Source organism: Ambystoma mexicanum, chromosome 10 (assembly GCF_040938575.1).
Source record: "Ambystoma mexicanum isolate Mex_15411 chromosome 10, UKY_AmexF1_1, whole genome shotgun sequence".
Classification (NCBI taxonomy): Eukaryota; Metazoa; Chordata; class Amphibia; order Caudata; family Ambystomatidae; genus Ambystoma; species Ambystoma mexicanum.
This window is the reverse complement of record NC_090932.1, coordinates 15149868-15174672: the sequence shown is the minus strand read 5'-3', so window position 1 is coordinate 15174672 and position 24805 is coordinate 15149868. Positions and strand designations below refer to the sequence as shown.

At 43.0% G+C, this 24805-nt stretch overlaps 1 protein-coding gene across 3 annotated transcripts in view; it reads left to right on the top strand.

Annotated features, from left to right (window-relative positions):
- LOC138491102 (probable cation-transporting ATPase 13A4) overlaps positions 1-24805 on the top strand; it is a 995403-nt gene that overhangs the window by 208177 nt on the left and 762421 nt on the right. For all 3 annotated transcript variants that reach the window (XM_069617423.1, XM_069617421.1, XM_069617422.1), the window contains exons 4-6: positions 7337-7407; positions 7507-7587; positions 19927-19996. In XM_069617423.1, the coding sequence (XP_069473524.1) occupies positions 7337-7407; positions 7507-7587; positions 19927-19996 (222 nt within the window). The remainder of the gene's footprint in view (positions 1-7336; positions 7408-7506; positions 7588-19926; positions 19997-24805) is intronic.

Sequence of the window (24805 nt, the reverse complement as noted above, 5' to 3'; positions counted from 1 at the left end):
ATATAATAGATGCATTGATGATAGTGTTACCATATCAATTTGCGAGATTAAAGTATTTTGTGGGGAAAAGGGGTAGAGGTAGGCTGATATAGACAAGAGAAAATTAAAATCAAAAAATCAAAAAACAAAAACAAGAAATGCAAAACAAAAAAATTGTATTTTTATTGTCTTACCCAATTATATTAAAAAGAAATGTACCTTTGGTTAAGTCACATGCATTTTTATTATGTCATATGTTTTCAATATTCAAAACCTTGGTTATACTTATTTCTTATTGTCAAAGTTTACACGCGTACAATTTAGCATATACTGCATGTGCTATATTTAAATCCATGATTCCACCTAGTCCCTTATTCTTAATTCAAAGGTTCTAACAGGTGAGGACGACTTCTTGTACCTTTGAATTATCATGTTACCTCTGTGTCTGTATCTTAAAACTCTCACAAAATGATTGACAATAGTGAGTTGAAAAATAGCTTACCATGAGTTCTCTTTGGTAAATTTCTCTCCATCGTGATGGTGGGTTAAATCCCTGCAACTAAAATATTTTTGCTTAAGCAATTCACGTCTCTATATTTTTGCATTCCCAAGAATAGTGAGCCTGCACCTGACAGTATAGGTTCTATTAGCCTTACTACTACGTGCTTCGTGCTCCATGCTTCTGATACCACTGATTCCTGTATCATCTGTTGCTACGTCGCATATTTGTAATCTGGTTTCGTTACATCTATCCTTCTAATGATTCTGAAAGGTATTGGATATGCGCTCACGAATTAGTGTCTACATTCATATTGAAATGGGTCTGTATTAAAATGCATATGTTTAATTATAAGTACTAATGCGTGTGTGAGTGCTTACCACGTGTGCCCATTACAAAACTCTGATCTTTTTCTTACAAAGTCTGTTGTGTCACAGACTTGAAAAGGTCTCCTTGAGAAATCCTGGTTATATGTGCTGGATGATCACAGTGCATTAACATATCTAAATGCTGCGATCGCGCTTACCAGTTCTTTCGGAATGCTCTGTCCTCCATGTTGGCTCTCTTCGGGGTTAAACGAGACGCCGGCGCCATTGTTAATTAGTTGTGATGTGCTACCAGTGCAACCCCTGGATTGCTCACCGTCTTCTGCTGCTACTGCTAATACTGGGTGCCATGTTTTGGGATCCAAAACCCATAGTTCTATGGTAAAGAATATAAATTGACCAAACTCTTGATTTAAATGATGGTGATATCATTATAGGGTGATAATACATGTTTATTTGTATTTAAAGAAAAATAATAATAACCGTAGTCTCTATTTTATATATTGTATTATTTACCACAGTTTGGAGATTTTGAAATTACTGCTATGAACATTGCATGCTATAAGCATGTTATTTTAAGTTTTGTCTAAACACACATAGATTTATTTCCTTTGTCCTTGTCTATGAATTTAATGGTGTGTGTCAATTGTTTAGCCTTGGCAGTATATATTTCAATAGTCACCAATTCGAGTCATCACGGTCTTTCTACCATTATGTTGCAAATGTTTATTTGAGGATTGAGTGTTATTGTGTCATGATTACCATGCAATATGCTTGAATGACCATCTGTTCGGCAGCCTTGGGATGTTTGTCCGCTCCCCTGTAATAACACCAAAGTCCCTCTCATCACAGATTTTGTATATGTGTAGGTTTGACCTAAAAGTCCTTGAGTTCATTCAAATTCTTATTGTACCAATGCACGTTGATCCATGTAGATATTTACAATGTTTCACATTCTGTTTTATAAATATCATACAATACGTTAGAATGACCATCTATTATATAATATTAATATTACTTGCAACTGCTCAGTAACAGTGACAGTACCAATGTTTATCTCATCCTGGATCTTAATATAACCAGTATTAACAGCACAGTAGGTCATTTGAAATTACGTTTTAGTATTCATTTACAACATATATATCTCGCCACCATTTCCAATTTTTCAAGTAGATGAATGATTACATTATAAAAAGGAGACCATCTCGTTGTCTGTGTTCAGACCTGTTATGGTGGTATTACATTTGCATATCAGTCTTGCTTCCGCCTATCTCAGGCTGTTTTGTCTGTCGCCGTCTCTCCTGCCGAGTGTTATCTTCTGTAGGCCTATGAATCTAATGTCAGTTTTCTTGTCCTTCTGATGTTCTTTTTGCCAGTGTTGAACTATTGGAAATTGTGGGTCTTGACTGCCAATTTTCAATAGATGTTCCCTGATCCTAATTCTCATTATTGTACTTCTGATGTATAATGTATTGCATTTGCAGATGATACCATAGACTACATACTTGGTCCCGCAATGAATTGCATCTTTTATTCTCTATTCTTTGCCATGCATGTTCAAGAAGATGCTTGTTTCTTCATGCGCATGTTTGCACATGGGGCAGGTTCCACACTTCCTAAATCCATTATTATCAGACTGCAGTCAGGTCCTGGCTGTGTGCATGCTTCTCTAGGCAATAATGAAGGGATCAGTTTGTTTTTAATTGTGTTTGCTCGTCTGTAAATAATCCATGGCTTTTCTTCTACATATTCTCATATGTGTTCATCCAAACTCAATAGAAACCAATGTTTTTTCAAAACTTTATTAATTACATAGAAGTTGCTGCTGTATTTTGTTATTAATCAATTGTTTTCCTCAGGGCTATCTGATTGTTTATTGTGTTCCTTTCCCTTGAGTGTCTGATCTTGTGAGAGTTCACATGCTTTTTCGATAAGCCTTGTTGTTGCATTTATTCGTATATCCTCTTTGGTGAAACCGCTTATACAAAAGCTTGCATTCTTGATTGAATTTGTTTTGATTCTGGCCATTTCGACGTGCCCTTATGAATTTGATTTTCAGTATATTGCGTAGCGTTAGTTCAAAATGAGAGCTTGATTGAAAGTTGAGTTCACCTGTTTCTTTTTTAAAGGTCCAAATTTCAAGTTGATCCCCAACTGTGTGTATAGTCAAATCTAGAAAGTTAATTTCAAGTTTACTACACATACCTGTAAACTGTATCCCAAATTCATTGTTGTTTATTCTTTTGGTAAATTTGTCAATTTCCTTCTTTGATACTTTCCATATTAGGAACACGTCATCTACATACAGAGTCCAGTGTATCATTTTCTCTGAGTATTCCTCATCTGGGTATATGATCTTATCCTCGAATAAACCCATAAAAAGGTTGCCCAGGGCTGGGCATATTTTGTGCCCATAACCACGCCCTTTGTCTGTTGAAAAAATGTGTAATCAAACATGAACATATTGAAGTCTAATGTTACTTGAAGCCTCTCCTTGATCATGTCAATTTGCTTGTAATATGATGCTGATTGTTCTCTAAATGAGTATTCAATTGTACTAATCGCCAGGTCATGTTTAATGGATGTATAAAGAGCCTTGACATCTAAGCTGGCCAAGAGATAGTCACTTTTCCATTTAACAGTTTTAAGTTTCTTGATCACATCCATTGTATCTTTAAGGTAAGATTTCAGTTTACTGGCTCTAGGTCATAAGATGTTGTCTAAGTATTCGGAAAGTCCTTCAGTTGCCCAACCTATCACACTAAGGATGAGCAGCCTTCTGGGATTCTTTCAAAGGGTTTATGAACTTAACTTTGGGGAGGAAATACATTGTGGGGATAGTTGGTTTTTAATCATCATATAGGTCCTCTCGTCATCTGAAATCAATCCCATTCTGTGCCATCCCAAGGTGTAGTCCTCTAATTTTCTGATGATTATGTTTTTGGGGTTCTCTGCTAGGATTTTGTATCAGTCCAGTGTTTTTAAATGATTATAGGCCATCTCCGTGTAATCCTGTCTGTCCGTTACAACTATATTTCCTCCCTTGTCGGCCTCTTTGATTACTATTGTTGTATCACAAGCTAAATTTTTAGTGCTTCCGATTCGTCATGTGTCAAATTACTCATGTGCTAGTGTTGTCTTTTCTTAAGCATGTTTCCGCTATTTGGTTTAGATCCTCTGTGCCAGCCTTGTAAAATGTATCAATGATATTGTGTGGTGGTTATTGAGGGACAAATCTCGATTTTGGTCTCACGCTTTTCATTTCCATAATATCTGGTTCAACGCTTAGTTCATGTAACACATCCCTGATGTCAAATGATTCTGGTTCATCTAAGGATCTAATTGTGTAGGTATCTCCTATGTCCTGGATTGTTAAGTGACTACGGTTAACTTCCACTTCTCTGGTGCGTCTTGCCTGGTGCTTGTGTAGCAAAACGTGTTTTTTTAATTTTAGTTTTCAAGTGAATTTGAATAAGTCAATTTGGACTTCCACATTTTCAAATCTAGATATCGGTGCAAAGGAGAGTCCCTTGTTGAGAACCCTTCTTTCTTCAGTTGTGATAGGTCTATTTTACGATACATCTATTTTGATGTTCGATTTATTTCAATTATTGTTAAACAACTGTATATGTGAAAAAGGAAAAATGTTAATAGGACCAATGCCTTTGTATATTCATCATTGATGATAGGACAAGTGCCATGGCATTTTCCTGACCACCCAGCACTTTTGAAAGGGGGCACACATGATCAGGGAGACTTGCTGGGAGTATTCAGCAGGCTGGCTGGCAGAGGCACAGGCTTCACATTGGAAGATGTGGCCCAGGGTGTCAACTTCGTGTGACCTCAAAGCACTGTATTGGGGTTCTTCTGGTGGCTGCTGGTAAGGGTGGCGGCATGAATAGGAACCTAATGACTGCATTTGTTTACCCATTCGAAGTTGTTCCTTGTTTTTACACAATTAGGGCCTGCTGTGCATCAGAGGCTTTATTTACCGGTGCACCTCTCTGTCCCTAGCAGGCTGTTGGACTTTTCCTCACATAGCTGCACTTCATCGCCCTTTTCCTTTCTAAATATATTTACAAAATTGAATGTATCCTGTATTTATTTTCTCCTTCCTGTCTGCACCTGGCTGTGCTAGTCCATCCTGGCTGCACCAGTGCTATGCTAGTCCTTCCTGGCTGTTCCTGGCTCTGCTTGTCCTTCCTGTCTGCACCTGGGCTCTGCTAGTCCTTCCTGGCTGCTCCTGGCTCTGTTTGTCCTTCCCATCTGCACCTGGGCTCTGCTACTCCTTCGTGGCTACTCCTGGGCCGCGCTCATCCTTACTGGCTGCCCCAGGGCCCTGCTAGTTCTTCCTGGCTGTCCTCGGCTGTGCTAGTCCATCCTGGCGGCTCCAGGGCTATGCAAGTCCTTCCTGGTTGGGCTAGTCCTTCCTGTCTGCTCCTGTGCTCTGCTAGTCTTTCCTGTCCGCTCCTGGGCTGTGCTAGGACTTCCTGGCTGCCCCAGGGCCCTGCTAGTCCTTCCTGGCTCTCTGCAGCTGTACTAGTCCTTCCTGGCTGCTACAGGGCTATGCTCATCTGTCCTGGCTGCTCCTGGCTGTGGTAGTCCTTCCTGTCTGCTCCTGGGCCGTGCTCGTCCTTACTGGCTGCCCCAGGGCTGGGCTAGTCCTTCCTGTCTGCTCCTGTGCTCTGTTAGTCTTTCCAGTCCGCTCCTGGGCTGTGCTAGGACTTCCTGGCTGCCCCAGGGCCCTGCTAGTCGTTCCTGGCTCTCTGCAGCTAGGCTAGTCCTTCTTGGCTGCTACAGGGCTATGCTAGTCTGTCCTGACTGCTCCTGGCTGTGCTAGTCCTTCCTGTCTGCTCCTGGGCTCTGCTAGTCCTTTCTGGTCGCTTCTGGCCTGTGCTAGTTATTCCTGGCTTCTCCTGGGCTTTGCTAGGCCTTCCTGACTGCTCCTGGACCGTGCTAGCTCTTTCTCAGCCTTCACTGGAGCCATACAATAAAGTCTGGGAAGGACCAGCATGCCATATGAGTGGCTATGAGAGGAAATGGCATGTTCCATGTCCAGACAAGCATTCGAGTTTCACTCTGAAACACACGTGTGCTAATGGCAATAAAACCTGTTGAGCCAGACGGTTACCAGCGATATTGCCCACCAAGCTGGGTATTATCACCTCATTAGTACATGAAGTCCACTCGGACCAATTAATATGCTTTCAAACCAAAAGAAAGTAAACGTAACAAAAACAATATCAAATCAAATATTTACTTGGCTTATTTTAATAGTTGTAAACATACTTCCATATCAGTTTATCTCTTCATATATGACTGAATATGAAAGTTCCAATGATGTCGTGCCTACATGAATGACCTCACTTGAGTGATTAGTCAACCTGTCATCAGCGCTTACTCCCAAATCCATGATAAAGCTGCGTAACCATAGGTGGGAGAAACCATACGATGAAGCGAGTTCCCAAACATGTTAAGCACCACATTCCGGGGTGGACTTGGCCCAGTATCGGACCCACCAGCCGAGCCTTTGCAGACAGCGAAGGCCTCAGAAAGGACTCTGGGCCAGTGCTGGCAACGCCTGGCCACGAACATGGCGTTTAACACCGTTAGCACGCAGACGGTCATTCTGGCATGACAAAAGTGTGTTTCCTTCGAATGCAAATGGTCTCCTTTTACCAAATGGAAGATGAGGCCTTTGCAAGATGGCCGCCATAGAATGATTCTAGCAAGTTCCTTCTCACTCCAACCCCGGTGCCACGAGGAAGCAGCATGCAAGAGGCAACGTGTTGCTGCTCTGAGCCTCATCATGGCACTCCTCAGGGAGCCATGAGGAAGCAGCATGCCAGAGGCAACGTGTTGCTGCTGTGAGCCTCATCATGGCACTCCCCAGGGAGCCCTGAGGAAGCAGCATGCCAGAGGCAACGTGTTGCTGCTGTGAGCCTCATCATGGCACTCCTCAGGGTGCCATGAGGAAGCAGCCTGTGAGACTCGGCATGGCATCAGAGCTCTTAGGTTTCCTGTGACCACGCATGGTGGGTCATCCATACTTTTGTATCCCTTTGGATTCTGGGTCTTATACTTTTTTCTTTGCCATTCAAAAGGTAGGAAATATCCAAGTCCCAGAGTTCGAAGCAAAGCCAGGACTGGATGGTCTTCTCAGGCAAGGTGATGGGAAACTTGTCAGCTCTGTGAAAAGCACTTCTGGGCCAGAGGGTGGGGGGAACACAGTTGGCAGCAGGGGAAATAGGAGGAAAAGGCGCTGGCAGCCGGAGCCCAGTACATGGGGACCCACATGGAGTTTCCAGGCACACTATTTACTCTTTGGGGTCTCCTGTGGTGTTTGAATGTGGAACCCCTGAATAGGCAGGCACAGATGCCCCAATGAGCCCACCCTGCCTAGCCTTCTGAAGGGTCTCTTGAGGGAGGGCTGAGGAGTGTTCCTGGGGCGCAGTGGGGGCAGGAATTCGCTTATTCCTATGAATGAAAGTCTGGCCAGACATGCTTTCCACTGTCCTTATTCTGCCCACAGGTCAGGTGCCTCGAGGTGCAGAAGATCCGCTATGTCTGGGACGAATCCGAAAAGCAGTTCCAGAAAATTGGGTGAGTACACACTCCAGTTGCCATGTCAACAGACTCGGGCATTCTCTCTCAATGTCTGCACATTAACAAGAACACACCTCTCCCTCTTTCCATTTTCAGAGTTCTGGAGGACACCTTCTCCTGCTCCGATATACATTCCAAATTCGGTTCTGGTTTTACAAGCAAAGAACAGATGATTAGGTGAGTTGCAGCTGGTGAAACCGCCCCTGTCTGAATTATTCCAGCAATCAGCTGTGTCTTTTGAGTTGTTCCAGTTATTCCATTTTATTCCATCAATGTAGGAACATGTATTAACTTCTTACAATGAACGTGAAAGCAAATGTCCAATATTTCTATAGAATGGCCGACTTCTATCTTTCAGTTCCAGGTCTGGCGGGTATGTTGTGGTTCATTTAAGCCCACTTGAGTGTTTTAAAGTCCAGAAAAACTCAACAACGTGCTGGCCAGGGGCGTTGCTAGGGGGGGGCTAAGGTGGCTATAGCCCCTGATCTTTTGGTTGTAGCCCCAGATAGAATCTCAGGAGCTACAGCCAAAAGACTAGCTAGCCCCCAGTCCCAACAGTTCCGACATCAGCTTAGCCCCGGGTCTTTTCCAGACCTAGCAACTCCCCTGGTGCTGGCGTAGTCCACTTCCTTAGTATTCTGAAACTCGCTGAGAAACTCGATTCACGCAAACTCCACCCCCTTTTAGGAAGAATAGAGACAGCAGGCAGAGCCCGTAGGAACCCATCAGCAATGGTGGCTGCCATGTGTGTCATGGCGTCCACCTTTCCTGATAGCCACTGTCTGTGTACACGCACACAGCTGCCATGTTTGTCATGGCGTGCACCTTTGCTGATCTCCGCTGTTTGCGTACACGCACACAGCTGCCATGTTTGTCACAGCGTCCCTGTTGCTGATCTGTGCTGCGTCCAGATACGTGTCAAGCTGCCATGTTTGTCATCACATCCACCTTGCTGATCTCCGCTGTCTGCATATACATGTGCAGTTGCCATGTTTGTCACAACGCCCACCATTGCTGATCACCACGGTCTGCGTATATGCGCACAGCGGACACCATTATAGATTTTCAAAAAGGTAGCAGGCGCCCCTCTCAGAAAGAACATGGGATGCTAACTTGTTGTGTGGTTTTTACCCACTTTGAGAGTTCGCAGCCATTGCTTTTTGCTCACTGTACCTTTCATGGATTTGACATATTGCGGGCATCATTACGAGAATCGCAGTGATGGTAAAACATGCACGGCCCGATTCTCATCGAGGTGCAGTGAGCATTCTAAACAGCATGTTTCACTGCGCCTTTTCCTGACGCCCAGGCACCATGCTTATTCTGCAGTGGGACTGGGCATCAGCCTCTTTTTGGAGAAAAGGGGAGGACTGCAAGTATTGGCAGCAAGCTTGTTAAATAGCATGCACATCGTAAATTAAGCTAAGTGCTGCCGAGAACACATGCTGGCATTACTTTGCTCTCTCTTTAAAGTCTGGAAAGCCGTCAAACTGCTGTGAGAATGCCTAGGCCCCTACTCTCCCAATCACTCCCCTGGCATGCCAGTACCAAACCCACATCCGCATTTTAATTGCCTAAAAATTGATGCAGGTGCCAACAATGAAATGCTTTACGTAAAGCCTTTACGTCACCGGGCACAGGTTAGGTGCACATAAATCAGCACCTAGCTCTGCTTTCTTCTGCCCTAGTTCAGTGCCATTTGGCACCCACAGCACTGTCTATTGAATAGTACTGTGCCCTTCTGGTGTCACTCCTCCACGATAGCGAAACTGCAGAAAGCGGACCGCCACCAAGCAGGTTCCGTATTTCTACGATCATTTTACAGTGTCGCTAATGTAGCGGAGCGACAACAGAATAACCATGCTAAATTGCGATTTCCGAAATTGCCGGTTACCAGGTTGGTTTCCAACCAGTTCTAGCAACCGGCCCACGGGCTCCCAAAGTGGTGCTTTTTTATTTTATTTTTTATTTTTTGTTTGAATTGAATTAACAATTTTTACAAAAAGGAAAATCATTTTAGATCCATAAGTCCATGTTGATTCCTAAAAAGAAGAAATGTAAACAATCCCTCTCTCCCAAATAAGAGCCCATCGCTTACATAGGTCAAAGCCAACAGACCATCTTCTCTCGAGTACTTCAGGGTCTCTTTTTAGTCCTTGCCAGGTTTCTTGAATAATGTTTTTCTGGTTGTTTTCTTTAGACACTTGATTTTATGATTTCAGAAGGCCTAAAGACATATAAGTCCAAGCTTTCCAATTCTTTCTTTAGTCTTTACCTTGTAGGGCTTTCTTCATTCCTCCGACTTTTTGCTCCAAGTCGATAATTTAAAAAAACGAAGTTACCCCAATCACACCGCGAGTGTCGTCACCGCTTGACAGGATTCTCCACCAGTCTACGTCTGTTAAAGTTGTGAAGGCTGACATTATTTTTCCCAAGGATGTCTTTCTGGCTTGGCAGGTTCCTTCACAACCTAGCAGGAGGTTTCTGCTTGTTTCGGCTTTGTCATCCTTTTTACAGAATCTGCATTTATTCGTTATAGTTTGTTTTCTTATGAACACAACTTCATTTGTTTTAAGCTGGTTTAGACGGAATCTTAAAAAGATCCTGCTACGGGTTTTGTCCGGAAATTTTTCCAGATAGCTTCTAGTCTCATTTAATCTCTTTGTCGTTGTGCGGAAATACTTTGTTAATCCATAGCTGTTTGCAATTTCACCGGTGGCAATCCGGTCCAGTTCTAAACGTTTTTTAGATACACTGTCTGGGTTTCTTACCAGCTGGTCTGTCGTGGCATCAATCTGGTTCAGTAGTTTAATATTTTGATTTTTCCACTCAGTCAGTTGTTTAATATTATCCTTCTCCATTTCGCTCCCAATCAGCTCCGGAGCCTTTGGCTTGTTTTCCTGTATCATCTTCCGATACAGCATCGGCATGTTTCTCTCTTTGATCACTTTCAGTGATGAAAGACATACTTCCCGTCTGATGAGAGGCACAGGAGTGCTCTGTGACAGTCCAAGCACTTGCCTCCAGAAAAAGCTCTCCAGTTTTATCCACAGACCTCCCTTGAGGGCAGGCATGGCATCCGTTCGATATAGTATTGCAGGGACCACCTTTGCTTTGTAAAAGGTTATTGCTGCTTTAAGCGAGTATTTCCCGTATTTCTTGTCAATGATCTTTGCTTGTATGGTTAGGGCTTTCATTTTGGTCCAAATCATGTCCTGCATAGGTTTCTCCTTTAGGTTGTTACTTAGAATCACTCCCAGGTATTTAAAGGTGTTTACTCTTTCCAGCTTTTGATTGTCTACAAACCAGTTCTGTTTCTGTTTAGTTCTGCCAGAGGGTTCCCACGTCATCACCATGGTTTTTGATATGTTCATTTGCAGATTGTTTTCATTCAGGTAGTCTGCCAAGTTGGTCAGTTGTCTCTGTAGCCCCACCGATGTAAGAGCTAATAAGATTATGTCGTCTGCATAGAGAAGACCTGGTACCGCTTCCCCTACCATCTTTGGTGGAAAACATCTCACATTGTCCTGCGTTTTTGTGTAATCTGCCATATATGCATTGTATAGCGCAGGCGCAAGGGGACAACCCTGTTTAACGCCCCTTGCTGTTTTGATACCTTCCGACAGAAGTCCCTCTCGACTTAGCTGTACCTTCATTGTTGTATCTTGATAGAGTGCTTTAATTGGGGCTAGTATAGGCTCGGGACACTTTAGGTTTTCCAGCTTTTCCCATAGTAGTTGTCTATTGACCTGGTCAAAGGCTTGGACCAGGTCAATGAAAGCCACATGCCCTCGTCGGACTGCTTGAGCAATCTTTGCTTTTATTATGCTCATTGCTAGGATATTCAGAGAGGTCGCTGCATTCTTGACAAAACCCGTTTGAACGGGGTCGGATCTATTTTTTTGTTTTCAGCCAGTTTTGAAATGCTTCCAATGCAAAATTTCCAAAGAATTTTCCGATGACATCCAAAAGCGAAATTGGGCGTAAATGTCCTGGATTCTCTCTGTCCCCTCTCTTGAAAATTGGGACCACTACTGCCATTCTCCAAGAATCCGGGATGTTTTTTTTCTTGATTACACTTCTTGAATAGCTTGCTGATAAAAGCTGCCCACAGCTCTGGATTTAGTTTTAGATCACTGTTTGCTATCCCGTCCGGTACCAGAGCCCTTGTATTGCTTATCTTCTTGATTTGCAAAATAAGGTCTTCTTCACTGTGCGGGATGTCCCACGGCGGCTTTTCTTCAGTTTTTGATGCTTTCTCACTTGAGTTCCAGCCGTCAATGTTATTTACTGGGCTATATAGTTTCTCAAAGTGGGATATCGAGTTGGTTTCACTTATATTGTTCTGTAGTGGTTCGTAGTTGCGTTTGCTCCCTTTATGAGGGACCAAAATTCCTTTGATTTTCTGCTGCATAATGTTGTTAGCGTGGCTTCCGCGTCTTTCTGGTATAAGTAGGCTTTGTTTTGCCATATCCATGCTTTATATTCCTTCCATGCTCTCTGCCATCTCATCTTGTTCTCTGGCAAGTCAGATGTTATTGCCAATCTTTTCATTTTTCTCAAGGTTCTTCTTTTTACAACTACTTCTCGGATGTAGGCATGTTGATGGTCAGTCCGAGAGGTTGGCTTCTTGCCCTTTGCCATATATTTTTGTAAGAGTGGTGTATTCTTTAAGATACTTTCTTCATTTTCCCCTCTCTTGATCTTTGTATTGCACATTTCAGTGCAGGTTTTTGTGAGTTCGATAAAAGAATTTCCTGTGATCTTGAGTCTATTGCCCCTTGTATTCACTTCAAGGTCGTGCTTATGCCAGTGTTTGGGTTTTTGTCTACTGACTCAACTCGCATACAATATGTTATGGTCACTATTTTTCGTTTTTTCAACTGTGAATCTTTTCATCAGCCCTAAAAGGTCTTTTGAAACAAAGGTGTGGTCTATGGTACCTGTTTGTTCACCTCTTTGCCATGTTGGTATATTCACGTTACCTTTCGATCTCAACCAATGCAGATTGTGGAGGTCTCTTGCCGCTAATGTTTGTTCTAAACATCTGCCTCTCTCCAGCTCAGCTCCAGTGGTGCTTTTGGTAATTAACACCTGGTTCAGAATCGGGCCTCAGTATTTCTCGAGATGCAGACTTTTCTGCTTTGCAGTTATGAGTTGTGGAGGTAAATGCTGCATTTCCCCAGTGGAGTCCTGCAGTAATTATATTATGAGTTTGGAGGTATTTTCGGAGGGAATACTGCCAAATATGTAATGAGATACTTGGTGGGAAAAGCATTGAAACCCAGCGTCTCCTGCGATTCCTCTGCGGTTTACTGCTGGATGCAGTGAGTGATGAGAATCCGGAAGAGAGAGCCCGCCCCCGAACACTTTAGTGGTCCGGCTGTTTCTCAGTGATTCTCCAGCCCGGTAGCATGAAGGGGTCACAGGGGCCTAGTCTTCAGCTTTGTCTTCAGATGTAAAAGAACCGATTGCAGAAGAATTCTACCCGCCTTCTGCTCTAGACACTTACTTTCAATTGTTTTATCAAATAAGTGATTAACTTCCAATGTCTCTAAATTATAAGAGTCCTTCCCATGAGCAAGACAGTTTTTAACTTCCAAAAATTGGATATTTTCCAAATTATTACACCTGGAATTTTACAACTGGCTCTACCAAATCCTTGCCTGAAGCACTGAACGCGTGCCGGTAAATCACTCATGGCCCTCCCCACACCACTTCCTCCACTCCCTAGAGTGAGTGTGTACCTCCTCCGGTGGCTTTGCTACAGCTAAAAGCATACACAATTGTTACTACACCAAGGTTTCCCACAATTCATGTATCGACTGGTGGGGGCCTGTCCATCACTTCAAACCAACTCCCTTCCAAGAGCTTCAATGGGGTCATCCTCCTGACAGACTTATTTATATGCCCAATCGATCACTGTTTCCATTAACTTTAATGGGACCATCCCACTCCAACTCCCATGATCCCTAGGAAGCAGACTCAATGGTCAGGGATCCTGGGAGTTGCCGCAGGTGCTGTTGATATAAAATGTTTCTTACCATAGTAAATGTTTATAAAAAATACGTGGAGTGCCAGTCGAGTGCTGTTGCTGCTGTGGCGTTCTGTTTCACCTCCGAAAATAGTTGGCGATCCTGCTAACGTGGACTAAATTTGTGGACTTATTTCTTTTCCTACGAACTGATATGCCTTCAAATTAAGAAACAATTATACACTTAAAAAAACAATACTAATAGTCTTCTAATTTAACTTTTTTGTAGCGCGGCCCAGGCCATGCCCCCTGGTTAAGCCAGCCAGTACAAAAGCTAACGGGCGCGCGCGTAATACCCTTTGGTGAGTTTGAGAAAACCAATGCTACAATGCCCACTGGGCACTGGCCAAATTCAGAAAACTAATGTTGTGATCCATGAAGCTGATGACACCCAACGGTCGATGCTTTATTGCCAAGTAGCCAAGAAAGGGTGAAACAAACTGACATGGTTAATGCAAATCAGGCGTGCCCGGGTAATGCTATGCCTGAGTTTAGGGCAGTGAAAGAAATTGTCCTGTCATCTCCTGCTCAGTTGAATGCACACATGTTAACCTCTTGTCGAGCTGAGCAAGCATTGTCTCGTCGGCTTTCTAAAGATGGTTCAAATCGCTCGAATTCTCCGATTTTGATACCAGAAACAGCAAACGTTGGGGATTCCTCCTTTTCTTCAAATTCTTCCGCACCTTTGTAAATAAGACCCACCGCTCGACCCTCTTTTGGTTTTGTTCCACCTCAACTTTTGATGCGAGAAACTGCATTTGCTAGGATTAATACTACCATGTACTCTATCTTAAAGATATTTGAAGGCCAGGAAAAACAGATTGATGCAAACAACAAACCTTTAAAGCTGTTCTTGGCGAAAATGGATCTGCTAGGTATGACTAGGTTTTGTGTCCATGGTACAGAGAAACCCCTATACAACGGCCTATAGAGCAGTTTCCAAATGATGGGATAATGGTAGGCAGTTCAGTGGGAGTGTGGGTTCAAGAACCATCAGAGAGTACCGATACACCAGCTATAGCTATGCTCTCCCAGGATATGGATTATAAGGAAGCAACTGCTTCCCAGGTTGAAGCAGATGCAGAGTTCATTTTGGTTGAGGTGCATCATGACACTCCATCACCCGAGGAAGTGGAAACCTCGATGTATGAATTATTTAAACCAATAACGCAAAGATGCAAAATAAAAAATAAAAAAAACATCACAACTAGCCCCAAAAGAGAGTAAAAAATCTAAAAAATCAATCCACCCTGAAAAAAACCAATAGAATTAGTGCTAAAATATTTGCTGAAAAGATAGTGCTTCCGAAAAGAAGCACACAAAAAGAACAGGATAGCACCAAAAATGATGCAATTGAGTGCAAATCATCCAGTGTGATGGAAGAGGTGACTGAGATCCCCACACAAATAGCCGTATCCTGGGACAGCAATGAACCATCAGTGGTTCTGGGTCAACAAGATACAGAACATGTGAATGAGCTAATTAATTTGTCTAGCTATTCACCTTCATCACTACCGGGGATTGATACTGTCATGGAAAGTCTACACATCAAGATCATAGAACCATCCTCATTCAGGCAGAGGATAAGTCTTACAACTTTCAGACACTAGAGCAAAAGAGATTACAATTGGAAAACCAAAGAAGAAATGACAAAAGTAGACAAATAATGGATGAAAATAATAAAGCAGATGATTTTCAAGGCAACACCCAGAGCAATGCCAAAACAGGGTGTAATGATACCCTCATTCTTACAATGGTGGGCAGGTCCAATAGGGAACCGAATCCTAACAGAACAACTCTCATTACAGCTTCTCACTCAATAGTAGAACTCCAAAACATTACATCAGCAGATATTAAAGCCTTAAGCTTTATATCAAGCGAAACCCTTAATAGAGTTGATCTGCATATAACCTCACTCATTGTTAAAGAGTTATTATGGTCAACAGGAGACACATTGAATCGACTGGGGTTCAGCCTAGGAGCTAAACCTCAATCGTTTGCTAATGGTGGTCTTCAAGAGCACTCCCATAAAACCATGGGAGAATGAGAGAAAGGGATTCAAGTAGGTGGGAAAAGAGGCCTCCCTGAACCAGGAGGGACAGTGCCAACACAAAGACTGACCCGCAGCAATGCCAACCATTGTATATTAATTATAATGTATCAAACTTTCAAGGTGGTCGGGAAGTTAGATTTGAAGAAAAGATTGTCCCAGAAACAAAGTGTACATGCCTGTCCAAAGCAATACGCCAGTCCGATAAAATAATAAAGCACTAATGCCAAGATGAAGATCTCCAGCAACTTGTAATCTTGGCAATTTGAAATGCGAGAGGATTCTCTCATTTAATGAACCCTGAAACAAACTGTCTCTCCAATTATAGTATTGTCTTGTTGCAAGAAACATGGATGACTACACAACCTCTGTGGCAAGATTATGAGCTCACTTGGATAAAAGCCACCGAACAGTCTCGAGGGCGACCAGAAGCAGGTTTACTTAGAGCTGTTCGCCTGGAAGACGACTTATCAGTTATACCTTGGGCATCACCACATTCAGGAATTCAATTGGTGAGACTTGTTGCCTCATTTCCTGAGTCTCCCTTTTATCCCCAAACAGCAATAGTAAACATCTACTGGAATCCTAAAGTCAGTGAGGAAGATTCGTTCATTGCTATAGTTGCCCAAATGATGCAATTTATTGTACTTGATGGACAAACTTATATGACTATTGTAGCAGGGGATTTAAATATAAAATGCATTTCTAACCTGGTTCAAGCCCCCACAGAGCGAGCTGCTAAATGGCTTAGAATAATGGGTACTTGGTCACTAAATAGGCTCAATGGCTCCATTAAAGGAGATTTTTCCCCGGCCGGAAACAAGGGTCATGTAAAGCTATTCTTGATTACACGTTTATCTCATTACATGCAGTAAATAAAATAGTAACATTTGAGATAAAGCCTAATAAAAATAGTGACCACAATATATTAGAAATGTCATAGTCTGGGATCAATCGAAAAAAGGGACATACATCATCATCTTGTGCAGCCAAACAATGGGAGAAATAAAATTGTATGGTCTCCCCAAGCACTTGGCTCTCTATTTAACCAAGTTAAGTCTACATCTGAGAACCCACTCATTTGGAACAATGAATATCCAGATACTTTCCAGGTGATTGCAGAAATGTATTAAAAATATTTGAAACCGATCTTCACAAACAAGCATCTGAGTGATTTCCACATTAAGACTCTTAAAATGCGAATGAGACGCCAGCTTAGACAAGAAACCTCTTGAATGGGCAAAATAAAAGTGTACACACGATATAGGAATTAAATAAAACAATCAAAAGTCAAAAGAAAACAAGAAAATGGGGAAGCCATGCTAATAGCATTATGTTCCAAATCCACAAAACTAATATGGGAATTGCTTAGGAAATTAACAACCAAGGCTGACCCCATGATTATGGCTAATGTGGTCAGTGAACAAGTATGGGTTGATCACCTTGCCAGACTGTATTTTACATCAAAAACCACCATCAGAGGTGTGAACGACATAATACAGAGCACGTCCCACATCACTTTCAATCATATACATATCCTAATGATTATTTAAAAAATGTACTTCCTCGCGGGCTCCAGGTCCTAATGGACTCTCAAATTTGATCTTGTAAAAAAATCCAGAGGAATGACCCAGCATATTGGAAGCCATAATTAAAACAATTCCGAAATCATGGAAAAAATCAATTATTTTATTAATTTTTAAGAAAGGCAATCATGCTAACCCTTCTAATGATAGGCAAATTGCGCTATTAGACATCCCGGGTAAGATCGCCTTATATTAAAGGAACTCATGCAGTGGATTGAAGAAAATAATTTGTTCGAGATAAATTAATTAGGATTCGTCAAGACTGTAGGCACTTCATTACATTTAATGTTACTCACAGTAATCAAAAAACAAGCTATAGCCATGAACCAGAATATATTCGTAGCATTCATAGACTTCAGACAAGCTTTTGATTCTATAGATAGAGAAACACTATGGCGTAAATTGAAAGAAGAGCAGTGTCCACAACATATTTTTAACTCCATTCAACAATTTTATACTGTCGCATCAATTCAAATAAAACTAACACAGGAAGGTCTTGTAAGTAAAGATATTTATACTTTTAATGGTTTGAAATAAGGTTGTGTTTTGCAACAACACTTTTTAACTTTTCTATTAGAGATGTTATTAAATGTATACAGAACATAAACACATGTCCATTCGAAGATAGATGTTTTAAACTTGATCATCTGTTTTATGCTGATGATTTGGTTTTAAGTGATCAAACACGGATAGGACTCCAACAAAAGCTTAATGCACTTGAACAATATACTAACATGAATAGATTAGTTGTAAATGTATCCAAATCAAATGCCATGCCTTTTACTCAGAAAAGTAAGAAAACAAAGTTTAAGTGGCATTTGGCTAGACTCCCGTTAACGATTGTAGATGAATATAAATATTTAGGTCTTGTAGTGAGCAATAGTACAGACAAACACCCATGTAGTGAAAATCTTAAATCTAAAATAACCACCCTAACATCTGAAGGGCTTCTAATACAGAAAACCCTAGGGACATGTTCATTCATTGCAGCCAGAGATTATTATAGACAAAAAGTAGTCCCTGTAATAGGATATGGTGCAGAAGTAATATATCTAAAAAAACCACCTAATTGGGACTTAATAGAAGGCAAATACTGGAAAATAAATGTACGCCTGCCACATAGTGCGCCAATAGCACTAATGTGTCATGAATTAGCCGTAATATCCCTTAAGGCAATGATAATATGGACGGCCCTAGTATTATTAAGGAAATGCATTTTACCAAACAATAGAACCACTATGTTAATGTCAGTGCTGGCTCAACATTTGAATGACCCAGCACGGACGGTGGTTTACACATGGCAAGAGCACTACAGCAATATCATGTTGGAAGCCGGCATTCCAATTCAGTTGCTGCTAGATAACACAGTTAAAGCAAAAACAAAATGACGGCTATGGGACTGGAGGCAAACATGGGACAAATGTCAAACATAGCAAGCATATAGTGAAGGTGGCTGGCAAGTGAAGAGTTAGGGAGAAGTTGCCCACTATTTAACCAAATTCCTGAATGCAGACTATGCTCTCACAATTTTAAGATTACGTCTAAACCTTTGGCCAACCAGAATTCAATGTGCCAAACAGTTTACCACAGAGTTTATAGATACAAGTTGTCGATTTTGTAAAGCTTTTGAAGTCCCAGAAACACTGAAACACCTATTAGTTGGGTGTCCAGCTTTGAGTCCAAAATGCAGAGAATTCTTTACATGCATCTCGGCAAATTTCAACTGCTCACCCAGGATTTAATGTGGTCAGAAATTTTAAATACATCTATATCTCTGAACATTGCTACTGTCAAATGTATGTATATGTTGAATTTGAACAATAACAAATAAGTTAATAAAGTGATATGAGTATATTCATGCCAATTGTTTGGCTAATATATATATATTTTTAATTCTCATTCAAATTGTATCCTTCCATTAGTAATATGAACCTATTAAGTTTTTAACACAAATCATATTCAAAACAATTTTTTTAAGTGATGTTAAGCTAATAGATAAGTAAAATATTTCACCCCTTAAGTGCCAAGGGTGGGGTATCTCGTCCTTGGGATTATCTCCCTGTTGCCAAGGACAAGATACATCATCCTTGATACTTAAAGGGTTAATGAAAAAGAAAACGTTAGAAGGCATTGAATGCCGAAATACCAAAATCACCAAAAAAGGTCTTGGCACTGGGGTGGGGGGGCTAAACCACCTTAGTTTTACATAATGTGATATATTGTCAATTTGTAAGACCAATTTGCCGGAATGATTGTGTGATATTAGTATAACATTTTTAAATGGATATTGAATGAATTTATGAGTATGTTTTATTGTTCCAATTGTGAATTGGTGTAGATAGACTACAAAAGTAGATTACGCGAGATAAAAATAATGTACAAAGGGTCAGCAGAGGTGTAGACAAACACAGTTTAAAAACGTTACCTGCAATTATATCTCTAAGGGCAGAATGATCTCTGAACTGTGTTGTCTCCATAATTTAAGTTGTCAAACTTTACGATGCTCTGGAGAAAGACGATTTTTGAAATGTTTTAGAAATCTTTTGAAACAAACATACAAAATTGATATTCATGTTTTAAAGTGGTCCTTTTGTACCATATATGTTTATTATTGTGTACTAATGTTAATGTAATTTTTTTTAAGGTAAAAAAACTTTGAAGTTTAATGTTCAACTGAAACAAATTAATATATATATATATATAAGTAAACTATAGCAAATACCTTTAACTAGTTAACATGCCTAGTAACCTAATGCTTCGAACATTAGCATCATTACTAAATGCTGAATGCTCTGGCAAAGACTGAAAGGCCTGGATATTAATTCCCACTTAATAATCTATTGCAGGAAACAGATATGTGGACCAAACACCATTGAAGTGGACATTACCCCCATCTGGAAGCTTCTGTTTAAGGAGGTAGGTTACGACTGCTGTTTGTTTCTGAAAAATAGTTTAAAAGGAGGCAAAACAAGTTATCTGCAAAAGCTCCTGAGAAACATACAGCATTTTTTGTCACAAGGAAGTTAAGGGTGATTGTTTACATGTCATAACCACTGCAAGCAACATTATAACTCTAGCAGGAAAAAGGAAGACCGTGGAATACTAATGGTAAACAAACTAAATTAATCGAAAAGTGGTTGGAAAAAGTGTGCCCTGGCAGCTGTGGATCTGTGGCATTTCTGCCCAAACAATGTCATCTTTTACTTATTCCTTTCTAAGCATTTTGGAAAAAAGATCCAAGAAAACGTCAGGTCCCACAATGCACTGTTCATCCTGATGATGATGAAATGGCACATGCAACAGACAGCACCCTGCCTGACTCAACACAGATGCTGACATATTCTAGACTGGACTCCTCTATGAAGACTTTGCAGCGGTGTACTTTATCAGCACATTGATAGGCTAACCAGTTCTGAGAATGTCCAGGCGGGTTCATTAATGTAATCCATCGCCCACTGACACATGGCACAGAATGCACCCTGCCTGACTCACACCGATGCTGAGATATCCTAGTACTACAGTGTGTAGGAGCGCCCTCACTAGGCCAAACGACATGTCCCACAAAGCGCTATCCATCGCCCACTGACACATGGCACAGAATGCACCCTGCCTGACTCACAACGATGCTGAGATATCCTAGTACTACAGTGTGTAGGAGCGCCCTCACTAGGCCAAACGACATGTCCCACAAAGCGCTATCCATCGCCCACTGACACATGGCACAGAATGCACCCTGCCTGACTCACACAGATGCTGACATGTCCTAGTACTACAGTCTGTAGGAGGGTCCTCACTAGGCCAAACTACATGCCCATCAAAGCGCTATCCATCGCCCACTGACACATGGCACAGAATGCACCCTGTCTGACTCACACAGATGCTGACATTTCCTAGTACTACAGTCTGTAGGAGGGTCCTCACTAGGCCAAACTACATGTCCCTCAAAGCGCTATCCATCACCCACTGACACATGGCACAGAATGCACCCTGCCTGACTCACAGAGATGCTGATATATCCTAGTACTACAGTCTGTAGGAGGGTCCTCACTAGGCCAAACTACATGCCCCTCAAAGCACTATCCATCGCCCACTGACACATGGCACAGAATGCACCCTGCCTGACTCACACAGATGCTGAAAAATCCTAGTACCACAGTCTGTAGGAGGGTCCTCACTAGGCCAAACTACATGCCCCTCAAAGCACTATCCATCGCCCACCGACACATGGCACAGAATGCACCCTGCCTGACTAACACAGATGCTATTATATCCTAGTACTACAGTCTGTAGGAGGGTCCTCACTAGGCCAAACTACATGCCCCTCAAAGCACTATCCATCGCCCACCGACACATGGCACAGAATGCACCCTGCCTGACTCACACAGATGCTGACATATCCTAGTACTACAGTCTGTAGGAGGCTCCCCACTAGGCCAAACTACATGCCCCTCAAAACACTATCCATCGCCCACTGACACATGGCACAGAATGCACCCTGCCTGACTCACACAGATGCTGACATATCCTAGTACTACAGTCTGTAGGAGGGTCCTCACTAGGCCAAACTACATGCCCATCAAAGCGCTATCCATCGCCCACTGACACATGGCACAGAATGCACCCTGTCTGACTCACACAGATGCTGACATTTCCTAGTACTACAGTCTGTAGGAGGGTCCTCACTAGGCCAAACTACATGTCCCTCAAAGCGCTATCCCTCACCCACTGACACATGGCACAGAATGCACCCTGCCTGACTCACAGAGATGCTGATATATCCTAGTATTACAGTCTGTAGGAGGGTCCTCACTAGGCCAAACTACATGCCCCTCAAAGCACTATCCATCGCCCACTGACACATGGCACAGAATGCACCCTGCCTGACTCACACAGATGCTGAAAAATCCTAGTACCACAGTCTGTAGGAGGGTCCTCACTAGGCCAAACTACATGCCCCTCAAAGCACTATCCATCGCCCACCGACACATGGCACAGAATGCACCCCGCCTGACGCACACAGATGCTGACATATCCTAGTACTACAGTCTGTAGGAGGGTCCTCACTAGGCCAAACTACATGCCCCTCAAAGCACCATCCATCGCCCACCGACACATGGCACAGAATGCACCCTGCCTGACTCACACAGATGCTGACATATCCTAGTACTACAGTCTGTAGGAGGGTACCCACTAGGCAAAACTACATGCCCCTCAAAACACTATCCATCGCCCACTGACACATGGCACAGAATGCACCCTGCCTGACTCACACAGATGCTGACATATCCTAGTACTAAAGTCTGTAGAAGGGTCCTCACTAGGCCAAACTACATGCCCCTCAAAGCACTATCCATCGCCCACCGACACATGGCACAGAATGCACCCTGCCTGACTAACACAGATGCTATTATATCCTAGTACTACAGTCTGTAGGAGGGTCCTCACTAGGCCAAACTACATGCCCCTCAAAGCACTATCCATCGCCCACCGACACATGGCACAGAATGCACCCTACCTGACTCACACAGATGCTGACATATCCTAGTACTACAGTCTGTAGGAGGTTCCTCACTAGGCCAAACTGCATGCCCCTCAAAGCACCATCCATTGCCCACTGACACATGGCACAGAATGCACCCTGCCTGACTCACACAGATGCTGACATATCCTAGTACTACAGTCTGTAGGAGGGTCCTCAGTAGGCAAAACTACATGCCCCTCAAAGCACTATCCATCGCCCACCGACACATGGCACAGAATGCACCCTGCCTGACTCACACAGATGCTATTATATCCTAGTACTACAGTTTGTAGGAGGGTCCTCACTAGGCCAAACAACATGCCTCTCAAAGCACTATCCATCACCCACCGACACATGGCACAGAATGCACCCTGCCTGACTCACACAGATGCTGAAAAATTCTAGTACCACAGTCTGTAGGAGGGTCCTCACTAAGCCAAACTACATGCCCCTCAAAGTACTATCCATCACCCACTGACACATGGCACAGAATGCACCCTGCCTGACTCACACAGATGCTGACATATCCTAGTACTACAGTCTTTAGGAGGGTCCTCACTAGGCCAAACTACATGCCCCTCAAAGCACTATCCATCGCCCACCGACACATGGCACAGAATACACCCTGCCTGACTCACACAGATGCTGACATGTCCTAGTACTACAGTCTGTAGAAAGGTCCTCACTAGTTCAAACTACATGCCCCTCAAAGCACTATCCATCGCCCACTGACACATGTCACAGAATGCACCCTGCCTGACGCACACAGATGCTGACATTTCCTAGTACTATAGTCTGTAGGAGGGTCCTCACTAGGCCAAACTACATGCCCCTCAAAGCACTATCCATCGCCCACCGACACATGGCACAGAATGCACCCTGCCTGACTCACACAGATGCTGACATATCCTAGTACTACAGTCTGTAGGAGGGTCCTCACTAGGCCAAACTACATGCCCCTCAAAGCACTATCCATCGCCCACCGACACATGGCACAGAATGCACCCTGCCTGACGCACACAGATGCTGACATATCCTAGTACTACAGTCTGTAGGAGGGTCCTCACTAGGCCAAACTACATGCCCCTCAAAGCACTATCCATGGCACAGAATGCACCCTGCCTGACTCACACAGATGCTGACATATCCTAGTACTACAGTCTGTAGGAGGGTCCTCACTAGGCCAAACTACATGCCCCTCAAAACACTATCCATCGCCCACTGACACATGGCACAGAATGCACCCTGCCTGACTCACACAGATGCTGACATATCCTAGTACTAAAGTCTGTAGGAGGGTCCTCACTAGGCCAAACTACATGCCCCTCAAAGCACTATCCATCGCCCACCGACACATGGCACAGAATGCACCCTGCCTGACTAACACAGATGCTATTATATCCTAGTACTACAGTTTGTAGGAGGGTCCTCACTAGGCCAAACTACATGCCCCTCAAAGCACTATCCATCGCCCACCGACACATGGCACAGAATGCACCCTTCCTGACTCACACAGATGCTGACATATCCTAGTACTACAGTCTGTAGGAGGGTCCTCACTAGGCCAAACTACATGCCCCTCAAAGCACTATCCATCGCCCACCGACACATGGCACAGAATGCACCCTGCCTGACGCACACAGATGCTGACATATCCTAGTACTACAGTCTGTAGGAGGGTCCTCACTAGGCCAAACTACATACCCCTCAAAGCACTATCCATGGCACAGAATGCACCCTGCCTGACTCACACAGATGCTGACATATCCTAGTACTACAGTCTGTAGGAGGGTCCTCACTAGGCCAAACTACATGCCCCTCAAAACACTATCCATCGCCCACTGACACATGGCACAGAATGCACCCTGCATGACTCACACAGATGCTGACATATCCTAGTACTAAAGTCTGTAGGAGGGTCCTCACTAGGCCAAACTACATGCCCCTCAAAGCACTATCCATCGCCCACCGACACATGGCACAGAATGCACCCTGCCTGACTAACACAGATGCTATTATATCCTAGTACTACAGTCTGTAGGAGGGTCCTCACTAGGCCAAACTACATGCCCCTCAAAGCACTATCCATCGCCCACCGACACATGGCACAGAATGCACCCTTCCTGACTCACACAGATGCTGACATATCCTAGTACTACAGTCTGTAGGAGGTTCCTCACTAGGCCAAACTACATGCCCCTCAA